The sequence below is a fragment of the Asparagus officinalis genome, chromosome 5, assembly GCF_001876935.1.
Source record: "Asparagus officinalis chromosome 5, Aspof.V1, whole genome shotgun sequence".
NCBI classification, from domain to species: Eukaryota; Viridiplantae; Streptophyta; class Magnoliopsida; order Asparagales; family Asparagaceae; genus Asparagus; species Asparagus officinalis.
The window spans coordinates 25,145,241-25,165,138 of record NC_033798.1 but is presented as its reverse complement, the minus strand read 5'-3'; the positions used below and the strand labels follow the sequence as shown (position 1 = coordinate 25,165,138).

At 36.3% G+C, this 19,898-nt stretch overlaps 1 protein-coding gene across 5 annotated transcripts in view; it reads right to left on the bottom strand.

Annotated features, from left to right (window-relative positions):
- Positions 1-19,898, bottom strand: part of LOC109840450 (carboxyl-terminal-processing peptidase 1, chloroplastic-like) — a 38,847-nt gene that overhangs the window by 18,293 nt on the left and 656 nt on the right. For 2 of the 5 annotated variants that reach the window (XM_020409109.1, XM_020409108.1), the window contains exons 1-6: positions 18,898-19,827; positions 12,245-12,349; positions 11,980-12,148; positions 10,082-10,158; positions 8,432-8,476; positions 7,513-7,596 (exon numbers count right to left, since the gene is read on the bottom strand). In XM_020409109.1, coding sequence (XP_020264698.1) covers positions 7,513-7,596; positions 8,432-8,476; positions 10,082-10,158; positions 11,980-12,148; positions 12,245-12,349; positions 18,898-19,026 — 609 coding nt within the window. In that variant the 5' untranslated portion in view covers positions 19,027-19,827. Of the gene's footprint in view, positions 1-7,512; positions 7,597-8,431; positions 8,477-10,081; positions 10,159-11,979; positions 12,149-12,244; positions 12,350-18,897; positions 19,828-19,892 lie in introns of those variants that run through there. The other 3 variants (XM_020409107.1, XM_020409106.1, XM_020409111.1) reach the window with 2 other exon arrangements.

The window sequence follows — 19,898 nt, the reverse complement described above, 5'->3', positions numbered from 1 at the left end:
AAAAAATTATCTCATTATCCCCCCAAATGTCCCAATGAATAACCCCCCAAGGTAACATTTAATGAACAGAGGTAACATTTATATGAATTAAGGTAACAATTTTAGGAACATACATAACAACTTATGAACAAATGTAACAGTTTTATGAGTAAAGATGATATTTTATTAGGGAAACTAACAATTTATTAATAACATTAACATTTAATAGCACAGATTGAAACATACAAAGTAACATGAATGAACAAAGGTGAAAATTTTATGCTCAGAGATAACGTTTATCAGTGTTTAAAATGCAGCCAAAGCAGCACAATAGTGACGCTTTTAGGGATAGCAAATAGCATCTGCGAAGCTTTGGCCAAAAGTAGAGGTGAAGAGCGACCACGACACTTTTCACTTGCAAAAATGGCCAAGTGTCTAGAAAAGCGGTCAATAATGAGCAACACTAAATTTAATGCGCTTTTAAGGCTTTTATCTACTTTTTAAAAAGCGGATTTTTATTTCTATGTTGAGACATGACCTGCTAAGAAGCACCGACTCTTCAAAACAGCCGGCGAGTCCGTCTCCGACGCGCGTCGGACGCGGACACGCGTTCGACACGCGTTCGACACGCGTCGGACACGCGGTAAACGGCGGCAACACGGGTCAACGGCTCGACTCGCCGCAGCGACACGGCAAAACCCAGAACCGAAATCCAAACCCGAAACCCAAACCCGAAACCCAATTTCAAAGTTAAAGAAACCAAAAACCCTAACCCTAGTCGTCACTCGTCAGAAATCAAAACTTACCCGCGATCAATAGTTCGTCCTCGTCCTCGTCCTCGTCTCGTCCTCGTCGTCAGCTCTCAGTCTCGTCCTCCTCCTCCTCGTCGATCATCCCCGTCAGCTTCGTCGCCGTCGTCGATCATCCAAGGTCAGTCGCTCTCGCTCTCTCTCTCTCAGTCGCTCTCTCTCTCTCCCCCCCGATCGATCTCTCTCATCTCTTTCTGATTCTCTCTTTCTCTCTCTCAGCTCTTTCTCTCCCTCTCTCCTTCTCTCTCTTTTATCTCCCTCTCACCACACAAGAGCCCCCGTGAACTTCCTTTACATTAAAAAAACCCCACTCAATTCCCACTCACCCGACAACCTACTATTCTCTCCCACTCTCTCTCAGAGATCCAACGTGACCCCCACTACTTCCAAAGTGACGCTGTTTTAATTTTTTTTTGGCTACCGTGTTACTGTTGGGGATTAATTAATATGCTACTGTTGGGTTAATTTAAATACTGGCAATGGTTACTGTGCTGCACATGGGTTAATTAATATGCTGATTTCGGTTACTGTGCTGCTGTTGGGTTAATTAATATGCTAATTTCGGTGATTTCTGGTTATTGTCTTACTGTTAGAAGTTAACTAGTAAAGTGATTTATGCTTACTGCTTTGCTGTTGCTTGTTAATTAGGGTAAAACAGTTAGGTGTCAATTAGGACAGTAATTTTTTGTTACTGTTTTACTAGATCTGATTTTAATTTATTGTTATTGCTTTTGTATTTTACAGAAATGGAACAAGAAAGGGGTTCTAGTAGCAGTGGAGTATAAGATGACAAATGTCCGCTTTGAAAATATGTTACCAAATTGGAGAAAAGGGGGGGAACGGCGGGAGGAAATTGGAGATGGAGATGTAACTATTGCAGAGATGATTTTACCGGTTCACACTCAAGAGTTAAAAATCACCTCTTGAGGATAAGCGGGACTAGAATTAAGATGTGTTCCAAGTTAACCCCTGAAAATTTAAGGGAGTTTCAAAGGACGTTGGATCAAGCAGAGGCGAGGTTGATGGCTTCTAGGCCTAAGATGTCAGTTTTTCCTACATCTTCGACTGCAAGTACGGCCGGTGTAGGTGCAAGTGCAAGCATGCCGATTGATGCAGGTGGATTTAAGAGGAGGAGGGGGCCTAATACCGTGGAACAAGCATTCAACATGGGAGCAAGGGAGGAATTGGATGCATTGATTGGTAGGATGTTCTTCACCGGGGGATTGTCCTTCAACTTGACAAGGAATCCATATTATGCCAAAGCTTTTGCATATGCCGCAAACAATCCAATTTCTGGCTACAAGCCTCCTGGTTACAATTCCATGAGGACCACTATCTTACAACGTGAGAAAACTCACGTAGAGAGGTTGATGGATCCCATCAAGGACACATGGCAACAGAATGGGGTCTTCATTTGTAGTGATGGGTAGGCGGATGCACAAAGAAGACCCATCATCAATTTTATAACGGTGGTAAGCCAATGTTCTTGAATGCCGTAAATGCCGAGGGAGAAGTCAAGAATAAGTATTTTATCCAAACACAGCTAGAAAAGTGCATCACAGAGGTGGGACCGAAAAATGTCATCCAAATCATAACCGATAATGCTTCAGCATGCAAGGTCGCGGGAGGGCTTGTGGAGCAAACTTGGCCTCACATATTTTGGACTCCTTGTGTAGTCCATACTCAATCTTGCTGTCAAGAATATTTGTGCGGCTAAGAACACGGAAGCAAATGCCGTGGCTTATGCACAATTACATTGGATTACAGAGATCTCCGATGATGCATTGTTTATGAAGAATTTTATCATGAACCACTCTATGCGGCTTTCCATATTCAATGATTTTTCCAAGATGAAGCTCCTATCAATTGCCGACACAAGATTTGCCTCGTGGATTATTATGTTGAAGAGGTTTAAGGTCGTCAAGAGAGGCCTCCAAGACATGGTCCTTAGTGATCGATGGAGCTTATATAGAGACGATGATGTGGAGAAAGCTCAATTTGTGAAAGAGAAAGTCCTCGATGATTTGTGGTGGGACAAGATAGATTTTATTCTTGACTTCACCGGCCCAATCTATGAAATGATAAGGGTCACCGACACCGATACACCATGTCTTCATTTGGTGTATGATATGTGGGATACAATGATTGAGAAGGTGAAGCAAGCTATTTACAGGCATGAGGGTAAAAGGGATAACGAGGAATCTCCTTTTTATGAGGTGGTTCACAAGATCTTGGTGGATCGATGGAACAAGGGCAACACCCCGCTTCAGTGCTTGGCACACTCTTTAGTTCCAAGGTAATATTTCACATTTTACTCTTTAATGCGAATATTTCAATTAATTTTAATACATGAATTTCTTCTCACAAACATAGGTACTATCATTCCACATGGCTCAATGAGAACGTCAATCGGCAACCTCCAAATCAAGATCTTGAGATCTCTACAGAAAGATCAAAGTGCTTAAGAAGATATTATCCTAACCCCGATGAACGATTGGTGGTGAACTTGGAATATGCTAAGTTTGTGGGGTCTTTGGAGGCTTTTGGTGATCCGGATTCTCTTTCCGATAGAGGACATATGGATCCAAAGTCATGGTGGCTTCTTTATAGTGCAAGTGCTCCAAATTTGCAAGCATTAGCTATAAAGCTTCTAGGCCAACCTTGTTCCTCTTCTTGTTGTGAACGGAATTGGAGTATGTATGGTTTCATTCACTCCTTAAAGAGGAACAAGCTAACCCCGACACGGGCGGAGGATCTTGTTTATGTTCACACTAACCTTCGTTTACTTTCTCGGAATTCGGAAGAGTATATGGAAGGGGAATCAAGAATGTGGGATATTAGTGGAGATGCCTTCGACTCATTTCAAGGAGCCGGCATGTTAGATGTTGCTGCCCTTTCTCTTGACGAGCCCACGATGGAGGCCATTGTGTTTGATGAGGATGAAAGAGTTGAATCCATAGAATAATCTTTTTGATGTTTCAACTTGAAAACTTTATTTTAAGATATGCTTTTGAGTGTAATTTTTATATTTTTGCAATGTTAGTAACTTAGTATTTTGTAGTCATTGAACTAGTTGCAAATTGAACTTTATTCTCTTGTATTTTATATGCTCAAGATGAAAGTAGTGAAAATTAAAAAATCTAGCCGTGTCGCCGTATCCTATTTTTTGGGGTTTTGCCGTATCCGTGTCCGTGTCGTGTCCGTGTCGCCGTGCACGTGTCCGTGCTTCATAGATGACCTGAATCCAACCCACTTTAAACCTGCTTTACTTAATAAACGTCTAATCTCCTAATTCTCTCTCTTCCTCTCATCTCTGTCTATCTAGAACAAAAAACTAGAAATAAATTGTGGTGCCACCTCCTTTCATCTCTCTTGATCTCCCCCTTGCTATCCACCTCACCACAGCATCGAAGCTCCAAGTCCTCCCATCTACGAAGCTCTCCAGCGCCTCCTTTTGACTGAGTTTCATTTCTAGCAGCCCTCCATCACCTCGACAAAACCTACTGACACACCTCAATGAAGCCCAGCAAAACTCTACTCTACAAAAGAACTTAAAAGTTGAAAGAATAGGACAATTAACAATTTTTTAATAAACAAACACATCTTTTCATTTTATACAACACTTTGTTATATTGTATAATTGTTACATGTCTATTTCATATTTAGGATCTCTATAAATCATCAAATATGTATTTGTAAAATTTTTAAAAAAAAATTGTAATTTTTTAATATAAAGGGTGACAATCATGCACAAAAACATAGAATAACAACTCTGTCCACCTTTCTCAACCGCTACATCATGTCACCTCCCCTCGCGTGCACCTCCGTTCTTGCCCCACACTAGCCCACTCTGACGAGACCCAAAGGTGAAGGTAAGCAGTGGAAAGCGACGAGGTGAAGGAGGAGAGGTCGGCTATGAGGGAGACATGCAGCAGTTGAGCAAGGGGATGAAAGTTGGAACCATGATTCATGGATTAATGAGAGAAAATAGAAAATGAACAGATAGAAGACATTGGCAGTTTAGGAATTTTTGAAAATGTTATGTTGAGACGACGGAGAGGAAACATGGTTCTTGACGTCACGGGTAGCGAAAGCTTGAGGAAAAAGTTAAAGGATGAGGAGCTCGGTTGAGGAGCAGAAGCAATTGAGCATTGCTTTATTCTCTTTAGTTACATGCTTGAACCATTAAAGCAGTCAAAATTTCTCTACTGGCATAATTTTAGGTCTTAAAGAATGCCACCATGCTGCTCCCGGATACTTGTTGATATTCTTTGAAACAACTTGAATTTATACCTTCGCTCTGTATCTCTTATTAAGGAGAAATGTACATTTGATAATAATAATTTATAGTTATTTAAGTGCCACATCTGTTTCATAGCAACAAATATATTTATCTTCCATTCATTACGGAAAAAAAACCACATAGTGTGATAGGGAATGGAGCGAGGGCTTCAATCTTGACATAATTTCGAATTGGCAGCAAAGGGGAATCTGACAACGATGAATAAGGATGCAAGATCCAACGGGAAGATGGACAATGAACACAAATGAAGGCATATGTGACCAGTGACATTTTTTTTAGCTGAATGTTGGGGATTCTTTTGGAGGGAAGATGAGTTGGGATTGATGAGGAGAAGGATAATCAAGAGACGAAAGGTTCAGGTAAATTTCAAGGCATCACACCTACGGGATAGCACCAACCATAGTAGTAAAGTTCATAGTTTTCCGATTCAAAGGCCAAATCAAAAGTAATATCGAAGTAAAATCAACTAGTAAAGAAGAATGAGTTAGGGTCCTCAGTTGAGCTACTAAAATGGCCTAATGGCTTTATTTTTCTTTTTGGCACACATGGGCTATCGGGTACCACTATTGTAAATAGTGATGCATAGCACTGCTAAATCAGTTTTCATAGCATTAGCGCGGGCTATCGCTATGCTATCAGCGAAAGCGGTAGCAAATAGCAGCCAAAACTGCTATTTGCTCGTGATTGCAAGTCATAGCTAGTTTTTAGCGCTTTTAACTGCTAAAACCTACTTTTATTTAGTGGATAGCTTTTATATTCTACCCTACCAACCCGTTTTATCATTAAACCCCTACTAGATCTCTCTCTCTCTCTCATTCGCAGCCACAAAAGAGAAAAACCCTAGCCGCCAGTCCCCCCCCGGTTCTCTCCCTCTATAGTCTGTTATTATCTAATATGACATTATCTTGCTTTGCTCATTTATCTATGCTTGAAGATTCTATTTTTACGTCAAGTTTTGAATAGTTATTATAATGATGGCTTTACTAATCAATGGTTTTCGATTGTTGAGAATTTTTGTATTAGATACTTGAAAGTTGAAGGAATGGAACAAATAACGGTCTTTTTGATAAAGTATGTTTTTTTATTCTTTATAGTACTTTGTTAATATTATGCAATTGTTACACATATATTTTATGCTTAGGATCTCTATAAATCATCAAATATGCATTTGTAGCATTTTTTTGTTTTCTGTAATTTTTCTTATTTTTAGAATATTTAATTATATTCAAATTTGATCGCTATTTGACTATTTGCTATTTGCTGTTATTTTGCCGCTATAGGTGCAAACAGCCTTAGTCGTACCTCACCGCTAAACGACGCTATCCACTATCGATAACTTATCGGGTATAAAGTCTCGATAATGTTTAAAGAACAAAAATATATGAGACTATGCCTTGCATGAGCCCTATGCCAAATGCCCTTGCACATGGCACTTATGAGGCATAAAAAGTCATTGCCACATCAGATACGGAGCGCTTCTCTGCCGCCCAGCATTGCAGGGCACATGAGGCGCGCGCCTTAGATAAGCATTGCACTGAAACAGGAACTTTGGTGGAGAAAGTTATGCTCATCTAGTTTATCTAAATATTTACATCATTGAAATGCTTATTTCACATGTTTAACAAGTTCTTATTACCTAACGCTCTTGTAAATATAGTCCCCAAAGCTCTATCTGTTACGAATTTCCCACAGAGCCAGCATTTCATGATTTTGCACAAATACTACTGGGGAATCTCTAGAATATATTTAGCATTGTCATAAAATAGAATCTCCAAGAACACTGAATAGATATTATGTTCTTGTATATACAATCTAATATACTTATCATTCCCATATTTATACTTAACCTTAAAATGCTTTTCCTCATACTCATGGTTCATAATAATAACTGAACGTAAAAGACAGACTCGCTATCTACAATAGGTTTATTCAAGATGAAAGACAAGAATGGGCATCAAGGTCGGTCATTGCCACAACCGAGTCTACATGGGACAAGAATACAGTAAACACAAGAAACTGCAATTTGTCAGGGTGTAGACATGAACCAAAACTTTTAAAAGGTAGATGTTTTGATAGACACAATTGCACCCAGAAAATTTGAAGTTGATGTATTAAATTCTGCCTGAGGTAGGAATGCAAAATTTTATGACGACCAACATCGACTGCATATATTTTCAAACCCCTCATGTGAAGCTTAAAAATTAACAAACTTTAAATATTATAATAATAAAAAAAGCAAACACTGCATGTCATTTTCCAACAACAGATTTATGGTTTTCATATACAAGACTTTAGCAACAAGCAACTTATTAGAGTTTTCAGATGAAAAAGATACAGGCAACACAATTTGCAAAACAATATCATGCACTGTACAAAACTGTGAGAGTTGAATTTAGAAGACTTATGGGCAATAGGGCATACAATGACAGGATTTGTAATCACAGGCGCAGTATCTGCAATAATCCTTTTCTGTACTTGTGGGTCCCTCCCAACAGTATAGATGACCTGGCAAAAAATATTAAACAATATGAAAGTAATAACAGATCATAGACTATAACCACTAAAGAGGAAAAGTCTGTTTGATAGCCTGCTAAATTAGCTAAGAACAAAATTCATCCTCAACTTTGACGGGATGCAGCTAAACTGAAATAGGCATTAATATCAATGAGTCCATCGTCCACAAAAGAATAAGGACGTATGACGTGCAAAGAACTATTTCATAACCATATCAGAGTAAACCTAGAAGAGCTTATTCCCGTAAACTGAAATAGGCATCCTAGCCAGATTGTCATAGAGGACCCTATGATGAACTTCAAAAGTATAATACAATCTTCTCCCTTCATTAAAAAAATCAGTGATTTTCACACAACTAGAAGCTGGTGGCAGAACATCAATATGAAGGAAGGCCAATTGACATTGGGAATATGCAAAGAGAACTGTGTTGTGAAGGTGAATAACAGACAATGGTAGTTCTTTGCAGGTATCAGAAAGGGGCTACACTGAACTGACATTCAAAATACCAGATGTGCAACGAATTTATTTTGGATTGTATTAAAAACATAAGCAAGCAGCTAGGTTTGCAGTGTAGTTTTCTAAATTTATTTTAGTAATATGGTATTTCACAGGGTAAAAAGACATTCTTTTTGGCATATGAAGGAATGTTCACACTATTGGATAGTAATTTTTCATGCAAATAGCACAGGGAACACAGAAATTTCTCCTACACTGCAAATAGGATGATTACGACACGAACGCACATGCACATATTCATATATCTCTCTCTGTGTCTAGTCTGTGTGTGTGTGTGTGTGTGTGTGTCTACAAGTAGAAGATTGCGTACCGTTTCTCCTCTCGTCAGGAAGAGATTAGCAACCTCAATGCCAGTCTACAAAAGAGAATGATGGCAATATCAAAATCAAGTAACCAGAGTTGTATCACAAGTATGAGCAATGCAAAAGTAGATATGTGGTTATCAAGAAAAATAAATACAAAAGTTAGGACACGGCTTCTAGTAGAATCATATCAAAATTTTATTAATTGCAAGCATTCAACTATAAAATTCATTGCACATATACTGGAGGCATTGATTGACTACAGAAAAAAAATATTATATGAAATGATAAAAGACTTACAGGTCCTCATGAAGTATTTACTTGCCAAGGGCACGGCTTCTGTAGATAAAATGAAGGGCTTAAACTGAAGAAAGATTTGAATATAGCAAGGGTAAATTATAAGAACCTACTATGAATTTCACTGTTTTCAGAGAATTACCATTAACATTATTTGTTCCAGATAGCGACCATGAGCTTTAGACTTCATGATAGTTTTTTTAATAGCTTTATGAAACTAAAGATGAGAAGTTCGGTGGTTACACGATTAGTCCTTTAGTAACCAACCAGCCTATGGTGTATCACTAATTTGAAAGAAGCAGACCCTAAAAGCCAGAAGTTTAACCAAAGAGTCGGGTCATGGTTTATAAATTTGTTCTAGACTCTCTTTTAACCTTAAAAACACGATCTTCTACGTTTCTTCATAGCCGATTGTGTAGTAGAGCTGACTGATTTCTGCATGATTTCTCTCCAACATCACATAATAGTAATCACAGTATTACAGTCAAAAGAACAGAACAATACTTAGTAATATTAATAACAGGATGAAGGCAATATAAAAAGTAAGTACAGGTTGGTTCAGATTTTGTGTAGACGTTAGGGTGAATTTAGCAAATCTTCAACACTAAGCCAAGACTGATCCTGAACCACTTTTGATTATGTCTGTGTTTGTCTAAAACTGGGCCAGACTTGGCCCAAGCCAAACTTTGGGTTTAAACAGGTTCTTTTTCAAACCACGACCGCCGCCACCCCTCTCTCTGTTCAAACCACCACTGCCACCACCCCTCTCATGAACCAATTGCAACCTAGTTTAAGCCAAATTCAATCCTGCCCCGCTTTGAAACATTTTTCCAAGCAGGCCTTTAGAAAGCATGGCATTTGTCAATTCCATAGTGATGTTTACTCTAGAACAAGAGAGCACATGACTCTGGCTTGGGATAACATGATTTTAGCTCTCAATATCCAAATGATTTCACAAATTTATGATAAATAAGTCAATAAAACTTGCCAGCTTATATCTTTCACAGAAGCTGTATTAGTGAAAAACAGACAACTAATGGAAACATGAACTCTGAGTGAAGTAAATCATCCAGTAGACAACAGGGAGCAGTAAGGCCCACAACTACCACATTCATTTTTCCAAATAAACTTCAAAGCATATGCTTTCTTTTGCAGTGTTATGCATCTGTCACAGCCATAATTGGTTATCTTCATTAACTTACATATTATTGGATCAAAAGCCAATAATTACACTTACAATATCATATTAAACAATTCAATGCACTAGGAAAGTAAAAGGAAGGATATTTCTGATAGTTGGACTTATATAAATGTATCTAGTCTGAACTGTGAACGAAGCAAATAATAAGATCCTAACATACCTGCACGAGTCCACCAAGATTATCTTTGAGATCCAAAACAAAGTAAGAAGCACCAGATTCTTGAAGGCGTCTCAGCGCTGCAATTTGTAAATAGTCTCCTATTGTTATTATGTAAAGATGATTAATGATGATTCAGGAAGCAAAGGCTAGAATGCAAGACACAATGCTGATTATTCAATAAAGCTGAAAAAAGATCAGTCACTAATAAAAATATCTATGTTGCATTCTCATCGTTCAATATGTCTACTCATTTCAAGTTATAGCCGATAATCTGGGAAGGAAAAATCGACCATCCTAAATATATGACTACCTCTCACCCAAGGCCCAACATCCAACAATAGGGCTTCCATGTGTCAGAGTTATCCTTCTTAATATTTATGCTAACACATCTACCATGTGCTTTAAATAAGCATCTGCTTGGATAAGTCTCTAATAAAAACTATACACAACAGGACAAGAATAATATTCTTGAACTTATTTAGTCACAAGTTGCCGCTTCCAAACCAACTACAAATCCCAACACTCCTCTAAAGATGCAAGATTCTTCAGCTGTCATTGTGCAAACCAGGCACGTCAACATGAGTTCAGTTTCAACCCTAACCCGAATAGAACTATCTTTCACGTGAGCCTGGGTCCAACATGGGAAACTCAACCTTTGCTCTACAAATCATGCATCTCAAGTTGAGTTCAGTTTCAACCTAACCAGTTTTCAAGTGAAACTTGGTCCAACTTGGCCAATGCAACCATTGGTTGGTATCATTCCAAGTGAGTTTTTACATTTGCAATTCTACTATAGTCCAACTGTTTACCTCTCTCTCTCTCTCTCTCTCTCTCTCTCTCTCTCTCTCTCTCTCTCTCTCTCTCTCTCTCTCTCGTTCTATATATATATATATATATTTTTTTTGGAAATTTCAAGCATTATTAATAATATTTCTACGCTCTGTAGAAAAATGAAGAATCTGATGGAGGATTTTCCACATGATCCAATCAGAGACATACTCTTAAAACTTCTCATGAAACTCCCACCATCTCCTTGATGCATGTGTAAACTCCAGGTACCTCGAACTCCATCACTGAAGATCCTAATTTCATCAATCAATACAAACTGACCCTCCTGCCTCCTCATGCTTTGCAGCCTTCATCATAAATACTGACTCCACATCTTTCAATGGCCACTAGAGACATGCCCATACCAGAATCTTGGTCATGCCCAAGTATTACACCATCATCCTCGTTGAAATGTTTTTATGACGACGACACTTTTCTTTAGTCACATCACGCAAGATACTGAGAGACCATGACGAAATGGCACCAACAAAGAAAGAAATCATCGGCATCAGTTTCTCCTTCCATCTCTGGAAAGTATCTTCTTTATTGAGGAAATTTGTTTGCTTGCGAGATGAGGTAAATATCAAAAAGGAGTTTGATCTAATTTTTATGTTTTCTATCAACATTCTGACGCCCGTAGACTCTTCCAATGTCTGTCATTCACCTGTCTACAAATTATTCTTTTATTAAGTTTAGCATCTAAAAAGAATCTTCAGTTTTCACCCATGTTTAACATCAATAGATTATGTGCATGATGATTAAATGAATTTTTTTTATGTAGCAAACCATTATCTAAACAGTTTATTGCCTTTGTTATTACAGTGGATTAGGAAGTTCAAAAAGGGATAGATCAGTGTTGTAGCAGATCCTATGGATATTGGAAACAGTCTTAAATGTAGGTGTCCAATAATTAGAAGAATTTACGTGTGGCATAAAGTGAATATTAAATTAATGGTGTGCACATTATTACTATTCGAATTGTATCAATGTAATATCTACAGAAAAATTAACATTTCTTCCCAAAGTTAATATGTATGCATTGAACGGATATGGAAATAAAGCAAATGTACCAGTAATCAAGTCTTTTCTAGCCAATGCATTGAACTCTTTGATATGTATGTATCCAACTGAAACATTTCCATTCTCCATCTTTTCTAAACGATAAAATATTGGAGTTCGAGCAATTGATTGCCTTTGGACTTTAATGCTTTGAGTTGGACCACAAGTTCCATGTTTCACCTGCATTTTACATATTACAACAGACGGTCTGAGCAGTGAATGGAAATCAACATACCATCAAACTTTTCATTCATTAGTTATTTTTGAGAGCACAACCTCAATAGTAACAAATGTTTCCTTCGGGCCTTGTAGCATAGTGGAAACATCAAATGCCGATTTCCCCTTGACATCAACTCCGTTTACAGACAAGAGTTCATCCCCCTTAAGATAATATAAAGTTCATAAGCAACAAATGACTAAATACCTCTCAAAAAAACTATATAATTTTGTTCTGAAATACTGGGATAAAATATTATGAGTAGAGGAGTGTAGTATATAAAAATACAACTGGATAGTAATTAAGACAAGTAACTAAGACAAGTCTAAAATCACTAACCCAATAAGTAAACTACTCTAAAACTAACACTCCCCCTCAAGCTAGAGCGTAGATATCTATCATGACTAGCTTGCTACACTCAAAAAATACCACCTTAGAAGAAGCAACCTTGGTGAAAATATCTGCCAACCATTTTGAAGAAGAAGTAAACGGAGTGCAAATCACCCCCTTCATTATAGCATCCCTAATCAGATGACAATCAATAGCTACGTGCTTTGTTTTCAATGAAAAATAGGTATTGTTTATCACAATTCATGGGCATCGGTCCTGGGTAAACAAAACTAAGCTTTGTCATCAAATTCTTCGACCATATCACCTCACAAGTAGTATGCATCATTGCTCTTGTACAGTAATCCCTTTCCAGGAGAGTTTTTGATATAGTCATATAGGCAAGGATCCTCATGGTTGCCCTCCAGTAAACCTCTCTAGGCATGTGCATGAACTGACTCAAAAATCCAGCAGCAAAATATATATCAGGTCGAGTGACTATAAGATTAATTTGCTAATCAACCTCCTATACTGCCTAGTGTCCTCAAAAAGATTTTATTCCTCATCCTAAAAATTCACATCTGCTTCCATCAGAGTGTCAACCAATTTGTAACCCTAAAGACTAGCCTCCTCGAGAAGATCTAATGCATGCTTCCTCTAGGAGAGAAGTAACCAAGTTTCTGATAAGCAACTCCAATTTCAAGAAAGTACTCTGGCTCTGATACCATGTTATGAAATACTAAGATAAAATGCCATTGAGTAGAGGAGTTTAGTATATAGGTATACAACTGGATAGTAATCAAGATGAGTCTATTCCAACTACATTGAGTAGAGGAGTTTAGTATATAGGTATACAACTGGATAGTAATCAAGATGAGTCTATTCCAACTAACCCAATAACTAAATTGCACTAAAATTGACAAATTTAAATGAACGATGTGGAGAAATAGAAAAAACAAAGATATTATTTCATCTAACTCTAATCTTTCTTAAATAGAGATTAGAAGGGTTACATATCCCCAATTACTCAAATACCTAAATAGTTAAACATATTACATCATCTAACACTCCCCATTAAGCTAGAGCATATATATTATATATGACCAACTTGTTACATATGAGAACAAAATAACTACTTAGAAGAGTTTTCATCAAGTTAACTCTGTCCTGAGCAGTTGAAGAATATCATATATTTGTTTGCTTCATTCGAAGTAACCATCAAGCAAGAAATAAATCTCACAAAGTAGCAACCAAAAAGTATAATCATATTCATGGCTAGATATAACTCGGGCATAAGCCAACAGCCAAAAGAGTGTCACACAAAAATCACAACTAAATCCTCATTTTTATGATAAGTAGATAATCAGCCAACCAGAATAGAAGACTCTCAATATAAGAACATATCGAGGGGAGAAGTAACCCTAGGTAGGTAAGCTAGTGAAACACTTGATGGGTAACCCAGTAAAAACCCTAGGCGGACAGCTAGTAGAAATCCTAGGCAAATAAGCTAGTAGAAATCCTAGGCGAGAAAGTTAGTAGAAATCCTAGACGGGTAGCCAGTTCAAACTTTACACGGGTCAGCCAATAGGCCAGTTAGAGAATGTTGGAGATTTGTGCTTGAGTGATTGAAGTGGCGCCCAATTGGTAGAAGGCACAGACTAGACAAAGCTTAGATTGATCTGTAGAAGGAAAGGACCAAAAAGTTCTAGAACGGCTCTGTCAAAGACGAATTTGATTCGATGTTACACATATTTAATGTATGTGCAATATAAACCCATTGATGTAGATCTATTCGGATCAGATTTGAAGTTGTTGAAGGCAATCAGCGAAATATACAAGAGTTATACCGTTCACATTGAACATTATCACGATTACTCTTCATCGCCAATAGTGCCACGATGAACAATAGCAGTTCTTTAAAAGGTTTTTCTAAAGGGTAGGGTTCTTGACTGAGGTTGTTAAAGTTAAGGTTGCTAAAGCCACCAAGAGGAGGCATGGAGGTCGTGCTTGCAACAAAAACCCCCTCAGAAGTCCTAAGATCTTAAAAGAGAAGTTCTTTAAGATCGAGATATCGTCTTGGTTACCATGTAGAGAAATTAAAAAGGCAATATTTCATCTAACTCTAATCTCTCTTAAATAGAGATTAGAGCATTACATATGCCCAATAACCAAATACTTAAATAGTTAAACATATAACATTATCTAACAAACAAGATACCAAATAGCGGGATATAGACATACTTGTACCAACATACACAGACATATGGACACGATAATAGCAACACAAGCAAATCCTGAAAAAAATAATAGAACAAGTGTGACCTACGTACAAGAGCTTCAAGAGTTAGCACTCACCTAACACTCCATGCCATGTTTATGCCAGAATGCCTCGTCAATAAAGCAATTCCAAATAAGTGTGGCAGCATTTATAAAGGTGAAGGTGTGAGACAAAGCATTAAAGAAAATATCCTCATGAGGGAGTAACATTCTAATGAAATTCACTAACTATAGCATCCATAAGAAATGTTATTTAGAACTAAAAATTTTATATATCATATGGAGAAAAGCATGACTACAAGCAAACATCCATTCCATTTCTGATGATCTCGTTGCTCCTTTGATCCATTAAAAGTAGACCATCCACTAAGCTATGTGTATATGTTACAAGGTCGCATTGCAAAATATATCTATCACAAGATATTTTGTGTAGTCATTGGATACTTGTAAGAAGCATCTCTTGTGTCCTCAATTGATTACACTTTGAAAATGATGCTCCATGATAATATAACTTCAATTCTTAACATTATTTAGAACTCCTCGGAAGCAATATGCTCTTTGATACAGGTGGATAGTGTATACTTCTGCATTATGCTCTGGACATAAGAATAAGCGTGTTCTTTGATCTCTTATATCGAAGGGTAAATTTCACAAGACTACCAGTTTTGCACGAACTACCATAAACTTTTTTCATTAGAGAAAAACTACTATGAATTTTTAAAATTCTAGAAAAAAATACCATTAACTATTGCTAATCGGTGATAACAGAAAAACTACTATGAATTTTTAAAATTCTAGAAAAAAATACCATTAACTATTGCTAATCGGTGATAACAGCGTTAATAAATTGAATAAGAGATCTAAACTATCATTGAAAATAGGCGAGGTAGACGGTAATATAGATGATATACAACAAGTAAATTTCACAATCCTACCATTCATTTTGTAGGTTTTGCAGAAACTACCATAAACTTCTTTATTGAAGAAAACTACCATGAATTTTTAAAACTACAGAAAAATACCATGAACTACTAGAAATTGTTAATTAATAGCATTAATGTATTGTATAAAAGATCTAAAGTATTCTTGAAAAATAGTAAAGAGGTACATTGTAAAATCTAAAAGTACATAACTAAAAAATTGTCCAAACTTGTCACGTCCAATGCACGTGACAACTTATCCTTCATAACCATAACGCATGATAGTTTAGTGAAAGAATTTCAAGGTAGTTTTCTCGAATAAAAAATTTTACAATAGTTTCGGCCTTCGTGCAAAACTTCTAAGAGTTTATGATAGTTTTAATGAAACTTACCCTAAATTAAAAGTTTAAAACTATAAAATTTATGCAAATACAAAGTTTAGATTTCCTTGAACATAAGACACGAATCATAATGCATTAAGGTCCTCCATAAAAGATCTGAAAACAATAGTGAAAAAAATTTCCTAAATCTTGGTGCAAAGTTGCATGGACCTTTTGTCCCCAGTCATAGCTGTCAATGGGATCTCCTCTATTAGTTAACAAAAGAAAGACTAAAAAAGGGGGAGACAAAATAATACCCTAGCTAATCACTCAAATGCACGAAATGTTTAAATTTTGAAGGTTGTTTGTAGGCTCTTACAAAGAAAAGAAATTTTTGTCTGTTTGTATTGAAACAAAAAAGAACCTTTGTTTACTACTTATGATGGAAATGTTACAGCAAATTTTTAATTTTGTATTCTCTCTTTGATGCTTCATATCCTAGACCTTTAGGATTTATTTGTTATCAAGTCCATGTCTTTCTATAGTATACGCATGGATACACATTCATTGGTTCATATGTAAGTATTCTAGTGCACATGATACTCGAATGACAAAGAACGTGGGGGAGTGGTTTCGTCGAATTATGAAGGGAATGAATGGTTTGTTGTTGTTTTTATTGGATTTTTCTTACTGTTAGGGCTTTCCTATTGAGTTTTCCATGTGAGGAAGTTTGTGTTGAGTTCTCTGAGTGCGAGAACATTTCCCACTGATTTCTGAGTGCGAGGATATTTTTGTTGATTTTTCAAGTGTGAGGACATTTACTTATATTTATGCAATACTGAGATGAGGTTTCCTTTGATTTTTCAAAATGTGAAGGCCCTTACGTAGATTTCTCCAAGTTGTGAGAGTATTTTCTTTGATTTTTCGAAGTGTGAATGCATTTCTAAAATTTCAAGTAATGTGATACACATGCCAATTGGGGATTTTCTTAAATAAATAGTATGGATACATAGAAAAGATATTGGGCATGAGTTGATGGTTCGTGAAGGAAAATGAATTGTCAAGAGATAGAAGTGGTAAGACACAAATTAGCAAGGAGGTCTCACCACTAGTGACTAGCCTACCAAGAATCGGTTTGCAGGAACTGTACGATAGTTCGAGGGGGGTCCGGGGATTTGCACAACGATAGTTTTAAACTAAAACATGTATTGTATAATTGAGTACATTCCAGAATAAATGTATACGTATATGCAAGGAGTGTCCAAGTAGTTTGGGTATAGGTACGGCTTCATATCAGAGTACCTAGGTAACATAGCTCATCACTTCAAATATAAATAGTTCAAAAAACATGTTTCACGTGGCTGCATAATAGGAGGCAACTTATTTCCAATTGGAATCAAGCAAACTCACCCTATTATGCGATCAAACCACATAATGAGGGGTAAGTTTGAGAACACATCCGCATAAAATATTATGTGCGCACCAATTATATATGATTTAGGTCAAACCAACGCATTACAACTGCCCTCTCCAACCCACCCCCTACTCCCTCCAAAATAATTTAACTTAAATCAATATAAATTAAAACACACTAATGATAAATCCACTTCCAATCTTAGATTCCAAACTCTAAATGGCCACCTCCCCAATCTCCCTCCCAATTCAATATGACAACCTCCTACTCTCCCTCCTAGTGAACTTTTTATGACTAAAGCTAGTGAATTTATTTATTTTTGAGTAATAAATTGCTTGCTAGTTGTTTGGTCACTGTTCAGTGCACTTTTCTCTTATCTCATATTTGTTACTTCTACTTTTTTACATTTTTCATAGTTAATAATTAATAAATATTAAAAAATCAATTTCATTTAATCAAGTTTTAAAACATTGTTTTTTTGTGTGTTCTAGATTTTTGGTACTCCTTTTCATATATTTGCCTAGTAAATTACTTGCTAGCAAGGTTTTAAATATCGCATATCACGGAAATATCAGACATCCAAAATTCATATATGATTGCGAATATCAAGAAAATATCGAGGATATATTAGTAAAAATCAGAGTGCTACATCGGATGACGTGATGTATTATGATGATTTAAAATATTATCTAAAATAATTAATGAAATTTATGCATACAACAATGTAAATAATATATGTTTATGATCGCTAACCAATTGTAAAAACTAGGGAAAAGTCCTACTAGAAATTTGCTAAAAAAACATAGGGCTGAAATTTTTGCCAACAAACATTAAAGAAATTTTGCGAACAATATTATTTTGCATCAAGCCACATAAAAGGACATATCGGCTGATATGTCAGCCATGTCAAGAATATATTGCTGAAAATTTACCAAAAAGTGGTAAAGAATATTGAGACAATATCATTTTGCAAAAAAGCCTTTTAAAAGGATCTTTCAGTGATATTTGAAACAATGCTTTCTAATTGTTTGGTCATTGTTCATTACACTTTTTCCCATATCATATTTGCTACTTCTCTTTTTCTGTATTTTTCAAATTTAATAAGTAATAAATATTAGAAATTCAAATTTCATTTAATCAAGTTTTAAAACTTTTCTTTTTTTGTATTCTCAGTTTTTGGTACTCCTTTGTACCAACATGGTGTTGCCCAATAACCATGTCATTGCTACATAGTCTTCCATAATTTGTTGGTATTACAGCTAGCTGACAAATGAGATTGGAGACAACAGTGGATGATGTTGATTTAAGTTAACTGAAATAAAATTCCTTACTGAAGCATGTCACTGTTAAACAGTACACCAACATATATGTTGACAAAAATAAACAATAAAATAGTTCATAAGGGAATAGTCGTTTCACAGGAAAAAAGAAGCATAATTAACATTAATAGGCACCTGTCTCACACCAGCTGAATGAGCAGGACCATCTAAGATGATCCCTAATACCTTCAACCTGACTGCACCATTGTTGTCAGGAATTTCCCTAAGGTTTATCCCAATTCCGGATACATCATACCTTGCCATTTTTGAGAACTTCCATCAGAGGGGAAAGTACCATTTGACATGAAAGACAAAAACTGCAACTTTTTGAGTATATGAGATAGAAAGGGAAAATTAGACAAAAATAAAATCGAATAAGGAAAATGAATAAATAAAAGAAGATGACAGAATCTATTAACCAACGATTGTAAATATTAGAGAAAGTGTTGTTGGTACACCAATACAGAATGCTAGAAAACACAAAATCTGTCACGGGAGAATCTAAAAAGGAAAGCAAACTAACAGCTAAATTAGGCCATAATAAATAAATAGGGACCATCTTTTCAGGGCTCCCCACAACTAGGTCACAAGGTTAATGATGAGACAGGCACAAAATTTCTTATAACAATTATTTTAAGCTTTTAGTCGACGACAATTCACAGTTAAGTTTTAGCTCACAAGCCTGTCCAAGCTAAGAAGTTTACCACAGTTCAATTAATGTACAAAAAGATTAGGCTGGCCGCTGGAGAGTTTAAGAAATTTAATAGTACGATAGAAAATAATAAAAGAGTTGAAATTTAATTGTGACACCTTAAGAATAGAGCATATATGGGAGTCTAACCCCTTTGAACAGGAATCAATTTACACAATTTAAGAAAAGCAACCTAAAACTACAGAGCTAACTCTGAACTGAACTGAACTCAAAGCTTTACAATAGAGCTCACTTTCATCAAGACTTTCGTTCTCAATGTTGTGTGAATTGCTACAATCTTAAAAAATTAGATAAAAGAACTATTACTTTTCATAATAAATTTTCGAGTGTGTTTCCTACATTTGAGTCCAAAAAAGAAAAAAGAAAAAAAGCAACATTTGAGCTACATTGATAATATTAGGAAATGAACCATTTTTACCTCGGC